General features: G+C 32.9%; 1 protein-coding gene across 2 annotated transcripts in view; it reads left to right on the top strand.

Moving 5' to 3' along the window:
• Positions 1-20,988, top strand: part of LOC149773810 (arsenite methyltransferase-like) — a 41,530-nt gene extending 20,542 nt beyond the window's left edge. For both annotated transcript variants that reach the window (XM_089945986.1, XM_089945985.1), the window contains 4 exons: positions 36-167; positions 3,039-3,178; positions 8,290-8,415; positions 10,988-20,988. In XM_089945986.1, the coding sequence (XP_089802112.1) occupies positions 36-167; positions 3,039-3,178; positions 8,290-8,415; positions 10,988-11,080 (491 nt within the window). In that variant the 3' untranslated portion in view covers positions 11,081-20,988. The remainder of the gene's footprint in view (positions 1-35; positions 168-3,038; positions 3,179-8,289; positions 8,416-10,987) is intronic.
• Positions 20,989-23,121: the final 2,133 nt, after the last annotated feature.

Here is a 23,121-nt window from a genome sequence, read left to right as displayed (position 1 = left end):
ATGTATTGCAGTTTTATGTTTCTGAATTATCACAGGAGAAGGTTTGGCAGGTGCCTTGTATTGGAAAGATCTATATTCCCTTGCTGAAGAGATTGGTTTCAGTCGACCCAGGCTTATCACGGCATCCCCAATGTTAGTGGATCAAGAAGACTTTAAACAGAAACTAGGTAAGACTTTGATGTATCACTGCATGAAAAAGTATGTAGATGTATTAAGTAACATTGCTGTTTGAAAATTTGTCTTAGGTCCCCAGTAGTAATCTTAATGTAGATGTATTAAGTATCGTAGCTGCTTGAAATGTTGTCTAAGTTCCCAGTAGCAATCATAATGTAGCTGTATCAAGTATCATAGCTGCTTGAAATGTCTATGGGCCCCAGAAGTAATCTTAATGTAGATGCAGGTATCATTGCAGTTTGCAAAACTGTCTTAGGTCCCCAGTAGTAATATTAATGTAGATGTATTAAGAATCATTGCCATTTGAAAAACTGTCTTAAGTCCCCAGTAGTAACCTTAATATAGATTAAGTATCACAGGTGTTTGAAATGTTGTCTTAGGTTCCATGTAATAATCTTAATATAGCTGTATCAAATATCACATCTGCTTGAAAAGCTCTCTTGAGTCCCCAGTAGTATTTTATTGTAGAAATAAGTATTATAGCTGCTTGAAATGTTGTCTTAGGTCACTAGTAGTAACATTAATGTAGATGTTTCTAGTATCATAACTGCTTGGAAAGCTCCCTTAGGTTTCCAGAAGTAATCTTAATATAGATGTAAGTATCACTGCTGTTTGAAAAACTGCCTTAGATCCCCACTAGTAATTTTAATGTAGATGTATTAAGTATCATAGCTGCTTGAAATGTTGTGTTAGGTCCCCAGTGTTAATCTTAATGTAGATGTATTAAGTGTCTTACCCATTTGAAAATCTATCCTAAGTCCACAGTAGTAATCTTATTGTAGATATAAGTATCATAGCTGCTTGAAATGTTGTCTTAGGTCTCCAGCATTAATCTTAATGTATATGTATTAGGTGTCACAGCTGCTTGAAAAGCTACCTTAAGTCCCCAGTATTAATTTTAATGTAGGTATAAGTATCATAGCTGCTTGAAATGCTGTCTTGGGTCTTAGGTTCCAAGTAGTAATCTAAATGTAGTATACCTTTTTTACACCTATTAGTAAAGCAAATTTCATGGAAAGCTGAGACTATATGTTAATAAGTATTAATTGTATATTATTTAGTAAGTTAAATTACAGTGAACATTTTTATTTTATTCTTTCTTGGACTTTTTGCTCTCAATCTCTCATTGAATTACATATGAATTTGCTTATGACTGCACCAAAGGGATACTCATTAAAGACAGTCTGCAATCCATGGACTAACAGTTGAAAATACTTAATTACAGTAGATGAAATTTGTTTCATGAGATGATCAGTTTCTAAGGATATGTTATACTAAAGTTGTGTTTTTATTAGCTTCCTTAACAACTCTTTCTGCTTATGGTGCAACCTGTTGCCAAATGGTAGCAGCCAGGAGGAAAATGTAACTTTATTCCCCCACCATAGAACTTTTTGATTTTGTTCTGTCTGTCAATCCCACTGTCCATCCAGAGATTGTCATCATCAGGATGGCACAAAAACCAATCAAGACAGACAGATGAAACTTGGCATATTTGTATACACATTTCAAATACAGACAGATGAAACTTTTCATATTTGTATACACATTTCAAATACAGACAGATGAAACTTGGCATATTTGTATACACATGTCAAATACAGACAGATGAAACTTGGCATATTTGTATACACATGTCAAATACAGACAGATGAAACTTGGCATATTTGTATACACATTTCAAATACATTACTTATATTTTTGGACCATTATAACAATTGCTAATACATGTTTTTGAACTTTTGGAATGGAGACTATTTTCGAAGAAATCCTTCTTAGTACAGTTAGAGAAAAACTGCTTGATATAGATATGTAAAACTTGGTATTCATAATTACTTTCATATGTACATGACCTGATTCATTTTATGTGACCTGTTTGGATTTTTAGTCAGTTACAGCAAATTTTTCATTTTTTAACACATGTTTGAACTTTTGGAATGGAGAGTGTTTGATAAAATCCTATTAGAATGATTAAACAAAGCCACCTGATGTAGACAAATTAATATTTATATTTGTATATTGGACCTGACTTTTCTGACAAAAACCTTATTAGCACAATTAGGCAAAGACCACTTGAGAAACACAAATCAAACTTGGTAGTCATATTTAAATGCATAAATAATTGCTCTGATTTGATTATTAGATCATTAAAGCAACTAAAGTATTTTGTGCATTTTTCATCTTGAACTTCTTTTACAAAAATCTTTGTTATTACAATTAAGCAAAAACCACTCGAAATAGACAAATCAAATGTAGATGACCTGATTTGATTTTAAGGCTGTTTTAGCATTATTTTTGGTATTTTTGCATGTTTTAAAAAAGTTTGGAATTGGCTTTCTTTTTACTGAAAAGCTTGCTTATATACTTAAGCAGAACCTACTTTAGGTTTACAGATGAAAATTAACTTTCATGAATAAACAGATAACCTGATTAGATTTTCGTTCTATTAGAAAAAATTCTAAGTTTTATAAGTTTTAAACTTTGTTAGCTTAGACATTTTGTTTTTCAGTTGCAACATATATATTTTAGTAAATTAATGCAGATCTAGCTGATATCTAATCCAATACTTACAGATAAATTAAAATAATATGTTGTAGGATACACTTTCTGCCATGGTTCAAAGTTTAGTTTTCAAAGGCCTCCCTTGCAAGTATTGAGTTTCCGTAGCAACCACATGAAAATTGTTGTACAACCAGATTACCTTCAGTTTGTTAATTGATAGTATGCATGGTGTGTAGATTAATAGAAGTAACATGAATAATATTATATCCACCTTTGCCTCTTGACTGATTGTATTAATCAAACATTAATCAATAATATTTATGTAGCTGAGACATTACATGAATATGCATTTCTAAATTATACAGGTGATATTAAATACGCATCTGTCACATATCGTCTGTTCAAACTACCAAAAGAGCGACAACCTGCCAGACACGTTGTCTACCAAGGAGGGATCATGGGTTTTCCAGACCACCTCAGATTTGACCAACAGAATGTCTTGAAGGTGAATAAATGTTATTTTTTCATTTTGTGACAAATTAAGTTTTTAATTGGGAATTTAACATGAATGATTTTTAAGGTTATAACAGCATTATTTGAGTCCATGAGATATAAGTGCATCTTATTCTATTCCCATAGCAAATCATTGACATTTTTTCTCTGATATTTCTTGGAAATGTGCTACAGTAAAGAATGTCACTTACATTCACTGGATAGCTGCATTTTTCTAGGTCAAGTTCCTTGACCAAACTTTGTGGATGACTTGCAATTGGGGTGATAAGAAGGTCTAATGATTTTGGTGTCTAAAGGTCATTGGTCACATTGGTGGTAAGTGTTGTAAAAAAAAACCAACGGCTTCTGCACACATCTTGATCAAAGGTCGAGGTCAAATAGACTATTTGGTCAAGAATCTCTGTGGTCAACCATATCCTTCTAGTGCCTACATAGAGGACTATCGAACACAAGATAGGTGTATAATATACTATTGACAGTGCTCTTTTTTGTCGGTATGGCAAAGTGTCTTTATGTTTGGACTTTGCTTTTATTGCCTAAGACACTAAGGCATGACATAACACTCCACTGATAAAACTGTCTTGTAAGATAAATTGTACACATTACACTCATCCGAAACTACTGTCTTTTAATTAGAAATGTACACATGATACTCCACCGGGACATCTGTCTTGTAAGATAAATAGCACACATTATGCTCACCTGAGACATCTGTCTTGTAAGATAAATAGCACACATTATACTCATCTGAGACATCTGTCTTGTAAGATAAATTGTACTTTAGAGCAAAGGCAGCCAGACTTGTTATGCTTCAGTTTTGCAAAAAATACAGAAAAGGACAATTTATTAAAGCATTGTATAAGTTGCCATCTCTTAAAAGTTGTGCTACTGATTGATTCAATCAACTGTTTATTGTCCTTAGGAAAAATTAATAATATTCAACAGATAGCAACATTAAAACATAACAAGGTAATTAAAAGGTTTATTGGGTTATGCTTCTCAGCTTTTCCATGGTGGTACAATGCCAACATTTGTGACTTGGCTAGTACCAGCAAAGGTCAGTGGCACTTACAATTCCAGTCATTTACTTCAGATGCAACAATTTATAGAAAATGCAGTATATGACATATATCAATTTATGTTATTTGGCCCACTATATCGGGAAGCAAGACATAGTTATTTTTTATGTTGGCGGAGGTGGTGTCAACAGTTAATTAAGGTTTTGCTTCCATTTGTTTAATTTTTTTAAAATATTTCCTAAACCCCCTGAGATTTTGGCATGAATCATTTTGAAACCATTTAACCCAATTCATTCCATGATGTATTCACCTACCCATTTTACCTTTGGTTCAAGGTCATAGTACCGTATTTACCTCATATGTTGGGACACGATAAAATAATTTTTTTTTTCCTGTCCCAGAACTTATGGTGAAACACTTTTTCACTTTGGTCATATGTCCCAAGATTTAAGATACAAAATAAATTTGTATTGCATTTGTGCTTGCCCCCCCCACTGCATGTTGCAATAAAATAGATAAATAAAACGCTTAATTGATAATAAAAACAAAGAAACTAACCTTGTGTTGTTACCATTTATTCCTTTTTTCAACATGAGCATTAAAGAATAAAATATTTCCATGAAATCCTTATAAGTGGCGTAGGCTTCCATACTGTAGCGTGTATCAATTATGTCCGATATCACACACCACGTTGTTCATTGACGTGAACATTGAGAAACAATTGTGTGTGGTTGTGCTCAAAGGTTTGAACATGTTATCCGACTGAAAACTGGAGCCAACAAAATTGCAAACAAGAGGGAACTAGTCAACCGATATCTTGAAGATGCCATACATGCATGACACGGTGTTGGGTGGAAAATAATCAAGATTGAATTATATCCAGGTCTACTGTATGACAGTATGTCGCAAATAAAAATCGTCATTTGAAAACACATTCACTTGAGTGCAAGTGACAATGTTTTCACCAGCTCGGGTTATAAAATTATCCTTACTGTTTACCCGCAGACATCAATGCTCCTTTGTATTAATTGTAACCACATATGCCAAGAACATAGAAGCCCTGGTGGTGAATAAACATGACTGGCAGCAAGTAGTTAACTCCTTCTTTGAACCTACCGACAGGACATCAAAGACAAAAGGTTATTTTTATTACAAAGCAAGCCGATCTCAGAAGCCGACTTTGGTTACATTTTTTTGTGTAAAGGATATCAAAACAAAGGTTATTTTATTGCAAAGCAAGCTGACATTGGAAACTGCCTATGGATTCTATGAAGAGAGCCGATTTTTTTTTTTTTTTAATTTACAAAGACGGCCGAGATATGGAAGTAAACTTGGGTTCATTTTCAACTGTATTCTCGGGAATTTTGAAAATAAATTGAAACAATGGAGCAAATTTTAAAGTGACACAATATAGTGCTTTGTGCACAGATGTCTATGAACCAGCAATATTTGGAGAAAGTAAAATCATGTGATGAATTCATGAAGGCCAGAAGAGAAGCAAACGATTTTGCAAATGAGAGGGAAATAATCAACTGATATATTGAAGACAACTGCCATTCACACATGGCACGGTGTTAGGTGCAAAATAGCCAAGATTAATTTATATCCAGGTCTACTGTATGAAAGTATCTTGCAAATAAAAATCATTGTTTGAAAATACTTTCACTTGTGCAAGTGACAATCTTTTCGCCGGCGCGGGTTACAAAAGTATCATTACTATTTACCCGCAGACACCAGTGCACCTTTGTATTAATTATTACTACAGATGCCAAGCACATAGAAGCCCTGTTGGTAAATAAACACAACTGGCAGCCAGCAGTAAACTTCTTCTTTGAACTTACCGACAGGACATCAAAGACAAAGGTTATTTTTATTACAAAGCAAGTCGACTTTGGACTCGGAAGCCAATTTATTTTTTAAAAGGATATCAATACAAAGGTTATTTTATTGCAAAGCAAGCTGACATTGGAAGCCAACTGGATTCTTTTAAGTGTGCCGATTTTTTTTATTTTTTAGCTTTGAATATACAAAGACGGCCGAGATATGGAAGCTAACTTTGGTTCCTTTTCACAACTATTCACGAAAATTTTGAAAATAAAGTGAAACAATGGAACAGTTTTTAAAGTTACACAATATAGTGCTTCGTGCACAAACATCGATGACCCAGCATCATCCAGAAGATTTGGAGAAAATAAAATCACGTGATGAATTCGTGAAGGCCAGAAGAGAAACAGATCATTTCGCTGACAATATGATCATTAACATATGAAACTCTAGTGTACTTTGATCGCATTCCTGGATGGACTGACAATAAGATGGGTGTCAAAAGTGTGAGAATCAGCAAGACTAGTGCAGATTTGAAAAAATCTGACTTTTGTCCTTGCAGTTTCCGCTTCATGTGGTGTGTTGCCTCTAACAATTTTTCACAGTATGAGAAAGCTAAAAAAAATATTCATATACCAAAAGAATAGATCGTACGTATGCAGGAGGAGGTTTGTTTTGATGACATGCTGCTGCAGTGGATTAAAGAGTTTTATCTCAAGTAAACAGTTTTATATTTTTTAAAATAAAATTTCAGCTGGAGTGCAGTTTCCGACATGTAATTTTTGAATGATTTAAAAGGTGTCCCACAACTTACGACTCGAGATAAACGATGTGTCCCAGAACATATAGTGCACAAAAAAATTACTTTTAAAATGAATGCATGGTGTCCCAACAAATATGGCGTCCCAACATATACGGTAATAGAAAATTTGTGTTATGTTTTAGGTTAAGCTTTTTATCTTCTTATTTTTCTTAAACCTGTTGATAGATTTTCTTTATTATTATAATGTGTCATTATGAAGCTAAAATAATTTATACTGTGACATGCATATATGTCCTTTTGACCTTAATGGCAAGGCCACAATATTAATGGCAAGGTCACAGTCAGAATTTTTCAGTTGCTTATATTAACCAAATTCTTGATGGATTTTCTTCATACTTGGGACAAATGATTATCAAGCTACGACAATTTATTCTATGACATATGCTGTGATTCCATTGATCTTGGGGTCAAAGTCATTGTCATAGAAAATTTCCATTAAGGTTTTATCATTGGCTTATATTTTTGGAACTCATTGATGCATTTTGTTTACATGTTAAATGAATTAAATTTACATCAACATTAAGACAATTCATTCTGCAGCATGTTTTCTCTCCCCTTTTGACCTTGGGTCAAGGTCATGTTTTCCAGCAGTGCTTTGATCAGGGGCTTGCCTTACATGCCCAGGTTTTTATGTTTAATATGTTGTTTTCAGTTTAGTACCTAACATAAGAAAGTTAGTCTTGGTACATCTGAAGTTATTATCAATGCAGTGGATTTCATTACAAAATGATAAGAACAAAAGTTTTACTTTCTACTCAAAATAGTTATAGATGGCTTGGATGCTGTGTTTTTATTCATGGTATTGTAAAGCATTTGTATGAACCTGATGAAAAGCATATGTTGTTCAGAGATGCTTGATGATGTGATGATATTTGGCAAATGCATACCCACCTGATTGCTTTGAGAGAAAAAAATATGATGCTACTAGAATCACACATGATGTTCCACATTGTCTGGTGCATGAATTTGCCCAGTATTTGAAGACTGAGTTCTGATTCCAGAGATTGCCTGTTTCACACCAGAATTTTGAGCATTACAGCTGGAGCTTATGTGCCTCAGAACTCATGGGAATGTAGTACAAAATAAAAAAAACCCAGGCTTTTTTACTTTTTTATTTGTTTCATGGACTGTTATATTTACATAGTTTTTTGAATGCATTGATGGTATTGCCAACACTTTCAAACTATGGTGATTTTATCAGAAAAACCTGGAGCCTAATATCTTTTAGTGGACTGGCTTCTTTGAAATGGAACTGGTCTGTTGGCCAGTAAGTCTTCAGTTAATTCAAACACTACATACAGGAACCTTTTTGTTGGTATGTTCACTAACAGAGCATGAAAGAAAATGACTACTTAATCTTATTTTTATACCCCATCCCTGTTCTTAAACTGATACTTTGAAAATCTCAGTTAATAGATAAAGGTACTTCATTTACAGACCAGTATAGTGGTTTCTGTTGATGATGAATTTTCCACTATACTGTCATCCTCGAGGTATGCTGATGAGTTTGACTTCCAGCCAGTTAGCAAGCAGGATGACTGCTGCTACTTCATTGAAGCTGTGGTAAGTAAATCTGGAAAGTTAAAATAGTCTGCAGTGAAGGTATTTCAGGTGAAAAAGTCACCCAAGTGCCTATAATGTTGCCCTTATATGCAGAGAGAATGAATGTAATTTCCCTTTTTCTCAGATATCATAAGGTTAAAAGCAGCCCCACCATTTTCCAGGTTTGAATGCTATCATTTATTCTAAGTGTAGTATCAAGCCATGTCTTTTTCTGAACATAGATGCTTGCAGATGTTGGTATAATTCCATGCATTTTTAGCCCATAATTTTTGTAGATTGTTCCTTGATGGAGCTTTTGGTAGAATTGTTTGATGGTGTAGGATGGTATTATGATAGATTAAATCCTTGTCAGTTGCTGGCATGAGCTAAATTATGTCTGTTCCATTGTCAGGTTGCTAGTAAAAGTAAAGATGATTGTTTTAAATTTCATCCGTTAACAATAGGAAAAAAGAATTTGTACATCGATATCTATGACACAATTTAGTAGTAAACTATTCTCATGGTTACTGCCTTAATTAAAGTAACAAAGTCACATAACAATTTTACTTTATTAGGCTAAAAATATATTTACTGTTTTCATACATTTTAATGAGCATTTGCTTTGTTTTTAATTATCTGACTCAAATGGTTAGAGGCTGTTTGTAGAAAAAGCAAAGTTGACTTTGCGATTTCTCCATTTGATGACTTTACCCCTTTTTCAGGCCAGTGAGTGATTTTACATTGTGATCCGAATTTCAATTATTAGTGTCTTTTCTCTGTTCTGTGTCCAGTAGGATATGTAATACACTTCAAAGGTAGTATTTTGTGTTTTTATCAATCTGTATGTTACTTGAATGATCATGTGTCCTATATATGTTTCAGTCTCTAAGGTTACCAATAAACAGATAAAACTTTATATGTGAAGCTTGAACAAGTGGGTGAAATCCCATGCATTTGTGAACCAATTACAAAACGTGGATGAAATCCCATACATTTGTGACCCAATTACAATATAAATTTTACATGTGATGCTTGAAAAAGTGGGTAGAATCCCATGCATTTGTGGTCCAATTACAAGATAAAACTTTAAATGGGAAGCTTGAAGAAGTGTGTGGAATCCCATGCATTTGTGAACCAATTACTAGAAATGGGTGAAATCCCATGCATTTGTGACCCAATTACAAGATGAAGCTTGAAGAAGTAGGTGAAATCCCATGCATTTATGATCCAATTACAGATAAAACTTCACATGTGAAGCTTGCATAAGTGGGTAAAATCCCATTTATTTGTGACCCACATACAAGAAGTGAGTGAAATCCAGTGTATTCATGACCCACATACAAGAAGTGAGTGAAATCAAGTGTATTTGTGACCCAATTACAAGAAGTTGATGAAAACCCATCCATGTGTGACTCAGTTACAAGCAACCTATTACAATGTACAGCTTTATAAGCTAATTGCTAGTAATTGTAAATTTATAAGCTAATTGCTAGAATTGTAAATTTATAAGCTAATTGCTAGTAAAGTCAACAAATTTGTTTTCATGTTTCATCCTGTAGAATGAGGAAGCAAAGTAATTTGACAAGTCACCCAATTTTGATAGTAACCTATTTTTGAAGTTACCATCTTACATAATAACACAGGACTAGGAAAACTATTATTTTCTTCGGTTGAATGAGCATTTCTTTTCTTTATATTTGATATGATCCTAGGGTTTCACTGATGTTTTGAGCAGCTGTTATAAATATTCTAAATACGGACTACCCCATTTTTTCACTCTTTTCAGACTATATAAAAATCACTTTTCCCAAAAAGTTCAGTCCAGTTCTAACACTAGATTCATTTCCATGGCTTATAATTGTTGATATTTCGACCATATGCTTTGCAAACTAAAAGGTATCAAATTTCTAATTTGCTTCAGGTCCTCTACAAACCTAATTAGAGAAGGAAATAAATCCTTTTAGCTAGATGTTGGTTTATAACATGTATTTGCAGATATGTATATTTTCAATACATGATAGTGGTTTTCATGGGCTTTTAACACCAATTTTCAGCACATGATATATGGTAGCCAGTGTATTGGGCAGAGGAGGAACCCTGAAAAATCAAGTAGAAACACCAACCCATGACAGTTACTGGCAAACATTCTCACATACCCACATTGGCTGTGCCTGAGACTCAAACCCATGCAGACAGAGGTGAGATGTTGGTGATCTGTAAAAGTGAGTGCCTTAGATCATACAGCCACCTGGAGCTATTTTCTGTATGAGAGCCATAAATATAAATGTACCAAAATTTAATTAATTATAATGCAGAGGAGAATAAAAGTCTTGTATTCTTGGATTGAGGACGTTAATGGTAGTTTTACAATTTACCTTGATCGTGTATGAACAGGATGTAAAATGCATTTAACTTGGACCTTAAATCCCATTGATGCCCTCAAATTCTTAAACACAACTGTTGTCCCCATTTTAACACTATATTAAAAAGTCTTTAAATTTTGACATTTTTATCATGCTGCATTTGCAGATGTTTTAGATTTCCTTTATTTTTTTTTATCATTATTGTTTTATTTTGTTTTTCTTCTCTGCAGGAGGTTAATCCTTTTCAGTATTTTGCTGAGACAAAGGATAAAGGAGAGACTTTGATCCAAACCTGCTCATCACAAGTCCAAAATTGCTGCTGATATATTTATTCAAGTTGCCAGTTTGACCTTACCTGCTGGCACAGCTATGATTACCCTTTTCTCAGCTGTTGCATACTTATGGGAAGGGATTCAAATAAAATCTTGAAAACTTGTAGTATGACCCATTGCATACTTATATACAAATACATTATGTTGAAACTAATAGTTTAGCTCTAAGTTTTGCCATTGATGTTGCTTGATTTGTGATGATCGGTTTTTCTTACGTTGCAAACTTATAAAACACTTTTATTATTATCTTGGTAGTAAAACCCATGTTGTTGTTTTTCAAATGCTCTAGTACATATGTTTTGGTAAACATGAAATGTGATGGTTTCTTATATGACTGATAATAGTTTTCTAAACAATTTTTATTAGGAATACGTGAGCCTTTTAGTCTTTATATTCATATATCCATTTGTCCCATTTTTTTTGTAGAAAAGCTCACTAAAATTTATTATTGAGCTTACGTTAGTTGGAAACAAGATGTATCAATCTCTTTTCTGCTTGTGGTATCAACAGTTGAAGGTTTTGGTTAAAGATTTTGTTGGTATATCTTTTCTAAACCCCTGATAGATCTTCATTAGTTTTGGCACTGAGACATTTTGTTCTTTGATATGCTTGCTTGTCCTTTTGACCTGGAAGTCATGTCAAATGCATACAAAATTTACAATAAGGTTTTTGTTATGGTGCTTTCATTTGCATGTATTTTTTGTAAACCTTGGATGAATTTTGTTCATACCATGGGGTGAAACTAAGATGAATCATTCTGCAGCATGCTCACTTGAACTTTTTGTCTTTGGATCAAGGTCACTATCATAGAAAATTTGGTTTGGTTTGAATTGTTTTATTTTGTATGTTTCTCAACCACTTGATGAATTTCACTCATGCATGGGATGATCATTATTAAACTTAGAGACTCTGTCCTGTGATGTGCTCACTCACCTCTTTGATCTTAGGGTCAGGGTCACTTAGAAAATTTGCAGTAAGGGATTAAAGTTTTGTTAACTTTTTATAGTCCCTTCATATATTTCATTCTTACATGGAATAAATCAATATAGAACTAAGAGTTCATTCTGCAACACACTTGCTAGCCCCATTTACCTTGGAATTAATGTCACAGGTATACAAAAAATGTTAAGGTCAGGTCGAATTTTTTCATTCACTTGCAGACCGTTTGATGTATTTTGCACATGATTTGGACAAACTGTTGTTTCATCTTTTGGTATAATTTTTCATCACACTTTGGCATTTGCTGCATGACTTTACCAGGAACTTTTTTATTTCAAATTAATTCTGTGTACCAGAGATGAGCAAGATTTTCTGCATCATTCTGGATAAATTTGTCAGCATTTAATGGATTTCTGTCACTCATTGCTTACTGCAATTAATTTTCTTTTCCCATATCAAAATGAAAATGTAAATGGATACATTTGAAAGAAAATTTTATGAACGAATTTGTGATGACATTAAGAGCTAATGTTTGAAGTAAAATATGTTCAGTAATACTTGACTGATCATAATACATAAGAAGAATAACATCTACATCTCAAATCAAAACTCTCAATCTTCTTTTAGCAACAAAATTGCTAAATATTGTCTGCATACTGCATTAGAAATATGACACCAGTGACCTCCCATTGTTGAGGGGATGATGGTAAATCCTATCCATACCTCAGTTACCACTGGAACAGATGTGTATTCTCTACTAGGTATTAATGTAACATCAGAGAAGCTGGGAGGTGCACCTATATTAGGAGATGGTACTTAAAAACTTGGCTTCTTTGTCATTTATGTTACCTGATCTTGATATGTTAGGAGTGAAAATAAGAGGTGGAGGTAGTTACATCTTCTTACCATGGAGAAGGTCCTGTCTGTGGTTAAATGATGTACATGAAGCAGCTTTATAAAGTTGATTAAAAAAACTGTGGTTCGGATTTTTATACCTAAATTAATCCAATAAAAAAATTGAACTGCCATGTTAGCCAGCATGTATTGTTCTTGTTGCCAGATGGTACCTTGTGGAGGCATGACTGCAGCTTACTTTGATGTTTAATATACTTATTACAAACCAAATATTTCGCCAGCATTTCTTTATGCAGTGTAAGAGACAATATAATAAAGGTTGTTTATCAACCTTTCCTACTAATTTTTTTGATTATTTGTTCTAAATAGAGATGAATAAATTTCATTTTGAATTACATGATTTATTACCTGAGGAAGTGGAGCATCCACAAATGCTAAATGGATGTGCGCTTCTTAATAGTAATAATTGGTAAAAGTAGACTACGCCATTATAAAATGTTCAACGACCATTCATCATATTAATATATAAATCATAAATATATACAGCTTATAATCAAATTTAGACTGAAATTTAACAATGGTTAATCTCCATATTTCTTAACATCTAAAGGCACATAATGTATGTTATGACAAACATATTAATCATTGGGCTCTTCAATCAGTGTTTTTTTTTGTGTTATTAAGTGAAATTTAAACGCAAATTTCTGAGAATGTTTTCTTCTACACAGAAAATGAAGGCATTTCTATTAAAAGGCCACTTTAAAAGCAATTTATTCCTTTCTGAAAAGAGTACCTTGAATTGTCTATGATTTACAACAAACTGTATTTGGCCAAACAAACTATTCATTGTGTTTACATTTATACTTTTTTTCTTTTCATTATTACTAAAGACATCAGTCAAAGACTTACCTCATTCTGGTTTATTGAACAAATTTAAATTTTTGCATGTTTTTGCATAAGTAAACAAGAATATGTGAAAAGCCCCAGTTGACTGTGAATCAGAACTTCTCTATTTAAAATTGTCAGGGATTTTCATATTGTACAGATGAATCATGATTTATTTGTCAAGAATATATAAGCCTCTTACTACTTTATACAGTATTTTCTGTTGTAATCATGTCTCCTATAACCATTATTCACATTATTCTGGTTTGGCAAGGGAAAAAACAATTGTTTGGCTGATATTTAATTATGTTTACTTGCCAACTGAATTTATATACCTTTAATTAAATTGTCATGTTTGTCATTCAGGTTTAGTTCAATTTTGGGACCTACTTCAGTTTTTCTCTAAGAAGCCATCAATAAAACAGCAAAGACAAAAGCTGCACATGTGTATTTGGTTGTATTTATTTTTATAGAACTCTAATAATTTGTATAAAATAAAAATACAGATCTGTAACGAGATTTTATTTGTATATGTGATACATATGAGCGTGTTATATAAATGCACACAGAACTATATGTCATAGTACGCAGAGAAAATCTGAACCATTAGCTGCAACGTTTGTTCTTTTCCGAAATTTTTCATATACTTTATTGTACATGGAGAACATATGCTTTTTATATCAATGGTATATTTGGGTGTATCTGGGGCACATTTGGGTTTATTTGTATATTTAAAGTAACCGCTTATATAAGAGTTTATGGCAACTGCTTAAATATTTGTCATATAAATATCTCAGCGCACACAAGACTTTTACTTTTTTCTAGTTGTGTTCTTATCACTAGGAATGGTGCCACTAAATATAACTTATCTCACTTGAGCCATCTCATTATCAGATTAAGTAATAATTGCGTGTTACCAGACCCAGATGGACCTATTATTATCATTCTGAGGGAATTCGGTAATGCTGAAATATGTTTGACTGGCTCTTGCTTTCGTGTCGCTGAGAAATCAATGACATCACTGTTATACAAAAAGAATAAATAATATGGATTTATATTGTGTTCGATGTAGAGCATCCTCCCCCACCAGTGGATTAACAACAATAATAACAGAAAGTAAAAATCATGCACTTACAGGCAAATGTGTAAAATATGGTACAAAAAATATATATTTATTTTGTCTCATATGAAAACAGGTGGTGATATCACTGCTTCATTAGGAAAATTACCAGGGCTAAGTATCCAGGAGAAAAACGTCTTCCCGGATATAATTATTGTGGTCCTGGAACTCAACTTCATATCTGACTTGATGAGCGAGATCAACCAAGACATGGAGAGTATCCAGTAAATGTGATTGATCAAGCATGTCACGTTCATGATGTAGCATATAAAAATAAAGATTTACAACAGCGACATATTGCCGATGTGAAGTTGATTCACTCGTTAAATTCCATAAAAAAATAAATCTTTCAGAGAATCATTAGCTAACTGGTTGATAAGATCTACGGTTAAAGGTAAACTAGTATTAGGGGCCAGTAATTAATCAACCGATTATTATTATTATAATGAAATTGATTTATTATAGGCCAAGAGGATATCAGAGGGGTAGAGCAGAGATTAGTAAACTCACTGATGCAGCAGAGGTTACACGTTCTGTTGCTGCAAATTGATTAGCATGACAGGCAATACGACAGATGTATCTAACACCACCTAAACAAAAAATCAGCATGCACATTTTGATGTCAGCACTCCTAATGAAGTTCATCAGGCAGATATTTTGTTTTTACCACACTATATTATTAAAATTGGTAGACATCAGTCATGTACATACAAATATGCGTTAACTGTCGTTGACGTTGCAAGTAGGTATAAAGAAGCAGAACCACTATGAACTAAAACACCAGCTGAAGTTGTATCTGCATTTGAATGAATTTATCGAGGACCCTTGCAATGGCCACAGTTACTATAAGTTGATCCTGGCAAGGAAATTCTTGGTGCAGTATCATCTCTGATGAAAAAACATAATGTCAATATTAGACGAGGACATACTGCAATTCATTGTGATCAGGCAATTGTTGAATGATTTAATTGAACACTTGCTGAGCGCTCATTTGGATATCAGTATGCAAAGGAAATAATTCAGAAAGATATGAGATCTTGCGAATGGGTTGCAAGATTGCCAAGTGTTATAGCTGCATTAAATAATGAAATTACTCGTGCAATTTCTATGAAACCCATTAATGTAATTACAAAAAAAACCACAGACCAATACAGTGACAGGACTTTTCAAAACAACCAGTACTAGGTAATGTGACTGTCAGATATATATATGAACCCGGTGAACTTGAAGGTGGTAAAGAAAGAGCAACTGATTCTATTTGGAGTATTATGACACATACAATTTCTAGCACGGGTAGACCAGCAATCTACAAGCTATAATTTCAACTACTCCTCAGCGTGGATTTGTATGTTGAGGGAATTTGCAGATATGACGAAGTTTCCAGAATAACTCAATCATGTAATTTTCTGAAACATTCGCGAAAGCAAAATGACGGGATTTCCAGACGAAGTTTCCAGAATAACTCGGATTTTCTGGAATATTTTGCGTGGGCATATTCATGACTATAAAAGATGGCCAGAATTTCCTCTCCCAGTCGGTCTGGAAGTGCATTCGGTAGTGAACAGAGTTAAGTGAAATATTTATTTAGTAATCTAGAGGTTGTGTTTGTGCTATCCTTCACAATTGTAAATCGTCTTGGTTGAGAAATATAATTTAAATATACATTTATAATATAATGGACTACAAAAACATTACTGTTATTATTTCTGCAATTAAAAAATTAAAACACGAAAATTTCATATTGTCTGATTAACTAAATCCTGAAAAAATTATTTGCGATTTTGAATCATTACAACAGTGAAAATTTGAAGATAGATATACACTACCAGCAGACTATAGGTTCATTAGGCTCATTCTGCAAGCTGTGTTTCAATCCTTGCTGACAGTGAAAGATACAGAAGTTAAGAAATTCGTATCTCTTCACGCACTATTGAAAAAAATAGATCAGAATTAGCTAACAAATACGAAACCAAAAAATTATTAACACACACGTGAGGCTATTGAGAAAGATGTCTGCACGTGAAAATGAAAGTGTCAGTAATTGTGAAAGTGAATGTTATGGCAGCGATCGTTTAAACTTTGTCTAGTGTAACGGATTATTTCTCATAATATTTATTCTCATTTAGATTTTTTCTGATAATAATATTTATTTACTTTTATTTCTGATAATAATCTTTATTCTCATTCAGCCTTTTAATTATTACTTTAAGTACCATATAGCCCCATCAAAGTATAAAATCAGTCCTATAATTATTTTTAAAGGATCTTTTATCCCAACAAATTAGATAATCAGTGAAGCTTCAGCTTTTTATTTTTATTCTGATAAAAAAAATTATTCTTATTCTGAAAATATTTTTTTTTATTCTGATATTTTTTAAAATTTCTGATAATATTTATCCTGATTCAGATTTATTTCTGACAATATTTATTCTGATTCTAAAAATAATATTTTATTTTATTCTGACAATTATTTTGATAATATTTTTTTGATTCTAATAATAGTCTTTATTCGGATTATGACATTTATGCTGATAATATTTTTTTATTCTGATAATAATAATATTTATTAATGATGCTGATTTTCTTGCAAAAATATGACATTCTTATCAAAATTTATCGTATTTTTCATTCATTTTAGTTGATATGTTAGTAGAAAATCTGTTAAATTACTAATTATTGAAGGGTCAAACCCCACGCAGTTCTCTAAGTGATTTTAGGATTTATTGATAATTTTGTTCATTTTTAGTAGCAATTTCATCAGAATCAGATATAAAAAAGAATGCTTTAGACTGTGTTTCATGAAAATTTATGAATGAATCCTAAAATCAATTAGAAAAGCGCGTGGGGTTTGACCCTTCGAAAATCCATAATTTGATGGATTTGCAAAGATCATTCGATAATGATAATATTATTATTATTATTATTATTATTATTATTCTGATAATAATATTTTTCTGATAATAATATTTATTATGTAATTTTCTGGTTTTAATAGGATTTTAACAATTACGGGTACCATTCACCTTATCAAATTTGAGAATTAGTGAAGAACAAGATTATAATATTTATTTTGATAATAATATTTATTTTGATTCTGATAATATTTTTATTGTGATAATATTTTTTATATAATCTTCTGTTTTCGATGAGATTTTTATTATTTTACGTATCATTCACCCCATCATTTTCATGAAATTATTTGATAATCTGAAAAATTATGGGTACTATACCCATCAATTTCATGAAATTATTTGATAATCTGAAAAAGTTTTAATAACGATTAAATCATTAATAAAATTATTGAACATAAAATTGTTAATGAAATTGACTAATAATCTGAAACTTTGTGGGTAATATACCCATCAATTTTGTGAAATTGTTTGATAATCTGATTTAATCGGGTAATACACCCATCAAATTATACAATCTGACTGATTTTCATGATTGTGAGTACCATATATTTATCAATTATAAAATCTGACTGCCTTGCCCTTGTCAAGGTTGAATATCATATACCTTAAACAAGAATGAGTAATATATACATTTTGTTATTATATTTTATTTCCCCTGATTATGAAACAGGATTGAAAATCAATCACTACCGTGAAGATGTATGATCTTACATAGAGATTCAAATTCAAAATTCATTTCGTAAATCAAGTTCCTGTCCGGATTGGTCAGTTAGTTTGAAATGTATCCTTGATAATAGCGGATTATGACATTGCAAATAGACCGGAATAATGGGTTCTTGTAGGATTATATATCCAGGAGGTATTTGGGGTGTAGATGTGTATAGAATATATCCCTGCTGAGCCTGATTTGATTTTTCAAGATCGATTTGATAGCTGCCATCAATTGCATCACATACAAGATTGACTGCGATTGTTGATGTCATATTAACGATTCCTGGTGAAATATGCCGGCCTCCATCATTATGGATTATTGTTATATTTGAGAATACCTATTGGTGGATTTATTTTGTCCAAGACTAAACAATTTTTGGAAAATATTCATTAATAGTATCATTAACACGTATGTTTAGTTTGCCAGTTTCAAATTATGGTATTACTAATGTTGCCAGATCTGCTTCAGTTAGTTTATAATGATTGTGAAATATTTCTTTATAACCAGTTTCTGTTTTATGACGTGTTAAAATTGTTGCATTACTTTTTATAATATCAGCGGTTGCTTTATTAATATACTCAAGGTCTGATGTAATTCGATTTAAATGTATTGTTTCAATGATTTTCTCTTTTAGATCATCATTAGGATACTCCAGAATATAATTTTTAAATAACCGTTCTAGTGCTGCTGATATAATTGAAAGTTCATCTTTATTTTAGTAGATAATGATTTAAATATTCTGTCATGAACAACATGCACATCATTTTCAACACGTCTGACTAAAGAAGCAGGATAGAGATGTTGAAGAACAGGATGTAATGGAAATTCTTCTCAGTAGTGTGGTTCATTTATAAAATAATTTTCGTTAATAGAGAAATCATCTCGTTGAGTTTCTGGCCATCTTTTATACTCTGGTGCTATTTCAGGTCATGCTAAAAGGCTTTGAATCAATGATTAATACATATCTACAGCATAATCTAGAGAGTTTGTTTCTATCACAGCTGATAATGTTGGTTCGTAAACATTGATGGCAATTTTGGATTCTTTTTCCGCAATAGATTTAGATCTGCGCTGGATTTCATCGTTGATTTATTCAAACCGATAATTACCTGTAGGTATACACACAACTTGCCAATCGGGAGTTCCATCTGGTTTATTTGTATTTGCAAATACCGACGAATTATTTGCTGGTAATCCACCGAATGAATTTGATCCAATATTTGGCCAACTATGATATACTCATAATTGTGCTAGTGCCATTTCTTTCCCTGGAATTGCAATTAGAAAGTTTATGCTAAATTTAGGATTGGTTAAGCTTCCTGAAACCATCATAGTTTTTGATGGAGTTGTATTAACGACAATCTGCTGTAATAACTCGCTCGGGGCTGACATTATTATTATTATATTTATTATTATTATTATTATTTTCTAAATCCCGATTTTCTAAATCAGACCTAGATTCTATCAGTCATTACCTTGTAAATTCTAATCATCTTCGTGAACTCAAGATCTTATATTTTTCCATCACTATGGCTTGATGATATTATAAAAGATAATTTGGAGTATGCTAATGTCGCTGTATGTAATTTTATTTTATATGATGTAATTTTGTATTTGTGCACGTGCATATTTTTTTGCGATGATATTAAGAATACCAGAAATTGTTGTATCAGCTGAAACACAAATTGTTGCAACTGCTGGTGATTTAATTTTTATTGTTGATAACAATACGCCGGCTGCAGCGATGACATCAGACACTGAATACACAATTATATCAACGACAATTATACGTCTGCGATATTTTTTTACTTTTACTGTTTACTCGTCAACGATATTTTTTAGTTTTGTTTCCCATTCATGTGCTTGATTGTATCTGCAATGTTGAACGTTGATTGGGGAGCTCATTATATTTTAGTAGGTGGTAGTTTAGCAACTAATTCAAGACACCAATAATGAATCAAGCTGATTTTTTTTCGTTCGGGTTCTACCACAAATGTTTCTTCGTCGTTTGGCACCAACATAACAAACATATATCCAGAGCTTCCAGTTAGTCGATAACGCCGTGAAATTGTGGTGGATATCGCCAAGTACTGGGAGCCTGTATATACCAGTAACCTCAGTGCGATGTTTAATGGATTTATTGACTGGTGACCATAATGCTTGTCCAGATGCTACTGTATATACTACACAGTCGGTAAAAAAAATTTATGTCAGAGTTTAATATCAAATAACTGCTGGATTTCCAAAAAATCATTATTGGTTCTATTTGTGTTTCTAAGAAAATCTGTAAACGCTTGTACGTGATTAGAATATTCAGATCAAAATGTGGCCATTCCATCATTGTCATTAATGAGTTCATCATCAGAATGTTGCTATCATCGGCATATTTCTTCGTTGCAGCCTCATCGCTTGATTCTGGTTCTCCAAGACATGTAATTTTATTACTAGTATAGTTAATAAATGATCGTTGATCTCAGTTCTGATCTTGTTGTTGTAACTGTCTACATATCATTTTGTTACCACATCATCTGATTTTGGTTCTGTCCCATTAATACTTGTATTTTTACTCATATTGAAATCGCTGTACATCATATCCGCAATACTTCTGATACGTCCAGCAATTTCTCCCATGATTGATAAAACTGATTCCTCCGAGTTTTTAATTTTACGGTTTTTAGTAAACACCATTAAGTTATCTTCTGTTGCATCTGAAGCCCGCAGAATAACATCTGTCAGCAGGATATTACTCGTCTTTAATCGTCCTTTTTTATCATGAAAAACGACTTAATTTTGGTCTACATTTGAAAGACTCAAAAGATTAGTGAGTTCATCCTTGACCTCGTCATAGCCTTGAGGTTTGCCCTGAGTCTTACTCAGAGAAGATCTTCTATAAATATCTACCATTATACTTTAAGATCTGTTTAAAATGTTGGACAGTTTGCTTGTATTATCATGCACGACTTTATGAGGTGGTATTAGGGACTGTGACACAGCATCGAGTACAGCAATTACTTCACGCCTACATATTGGTGGATCTGTTATTGTCTGTATTGGTAATGTTAAATATCATTCTCGAGTTTTTATTGTGCTTAACTACTTTAAAAATTCTTTTGGTGGCCATATGAATCAAAATAAACAATTCCATGTGGATCAATTGCATATGCCACCCAATGAGTATTTGGACCGGAACTTTTATCGAGATTAATAATGCCTGTTTCAATATTCTTTGGTTGTTTCGGTAATTGATCACGCATAAGGACAGCTCTGAAATTTTTTTATATTTAATTTTTTAGCAGCATCGAGTAAATCAAACTTTGACATAGGAAGATTCAGCGAAGTGTTCCTGAAAGTCTCAGACCTTTTCCATACCAATGAGGGGTTCCTGGTAATGTTAGACCCTTTCCCTCTTTTAGAAGTTTTATTCCTTTTCCTGTTGCTTTCATTAGTGCCATTCCAGCAGCAGTTCCAACAGCACCAAGTGCAGCTGCTTTTGCAACAGCTGGTTCCGCAGCGACTATTAATGCCGGTATAGCTGCAAGAAGTGGAAATATACCACCTATTTTAAATACGTATTTAATGGCATCCGCAGAAAGATTAAATTTTACACCGGTATTTGATCGTTTGGCGTTATTGGAGTGCTTGAGTTGACGTTCAGTCAGTGAAAGTTTATTTTGACCACCTCTGATCTGATTTTTTTTAGTGGTTTTTTTTTTTTGTTCCAGAATTTAGTTTTGATACTGACTGAAGCTGACAGGAGTCAGACTGACACTAACACGATTATGTGACATTTATAATATCATGAGCGATTTAATTACATGTTTTTACTGGGGCATCAATAACTCTCATTCATCCAAAAACACTTTCAAGTAACATTGTTTTATCGCTGAGTATAGCAGCGATTGCTCTGTAACCACCAGTAGGTAGTCAAGCTAAACGAGCTCAGAAGTGTATATCAACGACAGATTGCCTGAATAAATCTAAATGTTCCAACGAAAAGTAATAGATTGGATATAATGTTGTGAAATCCCGCTGAGATATCTGCAATTCTGATCACGTCCCATAAATGTCATCAACCGATGATAAGCACGCGCAATATGATTTTGATCAAAAGTTAGCAAAACGTCTTCAGAAGGTTCTTGATGTCCATTTATCCTCAAAGCAACTTCAGAAACATCAAGTGTATCAAATACCATTGGATTTCTTTCCTGAGAATCTTCTGTGGCATTTTCCTGAAATGCAATGAATATATGTCGTGGTGCTGAAACTCCCTGCTGTGATGCTATCTGCCATGTGAACAACCCAGCAGCATTACTTTGAACGCTATCTGTAGTCATTGTCAACCATGACAATGTTGATTTACCACCTTGACCCGTAAAAGATAACATTCGTTGTTCTTCGTCGATGCATAGTGACAGTTCTGTTAGTATTACTTTACCTGCATCAACTGCTTTGGGTGGCCAGATTGCATCATTGTCGGTGGCTTTTCTTACAAGTTCCATGGTGTGTTTAGCACCAAATATAACTTTTCTAACATTTTACAAAATCCAAAATTATGTGATAGTGGAATCGCACATGAAACATTTTCTTCTCCATTTAACATTTGTCTACG

The sequence above is a fragment of the Sinohyriopsis cumingii genome, unplaced genomic scaffold (assembly GCF_028554795.1).
Source record: "Sinohyriopsis cumingii isolate HCF-2022 unplaced genomic scaffold, ASM2855479v2 utg000552l, whole genome shotgun sequence".
In the NCBI taxonomy this organism is placed as follows: Eukaryota; Metazoa; Mollusca; class Bivalvia; order Unionida; family Unionidae; genus Sinohyriopsis; species Sinohyriopsis cumingii.
This window is presented reverse-complemented; position numbering and strand designations above follow the sequence as displayed.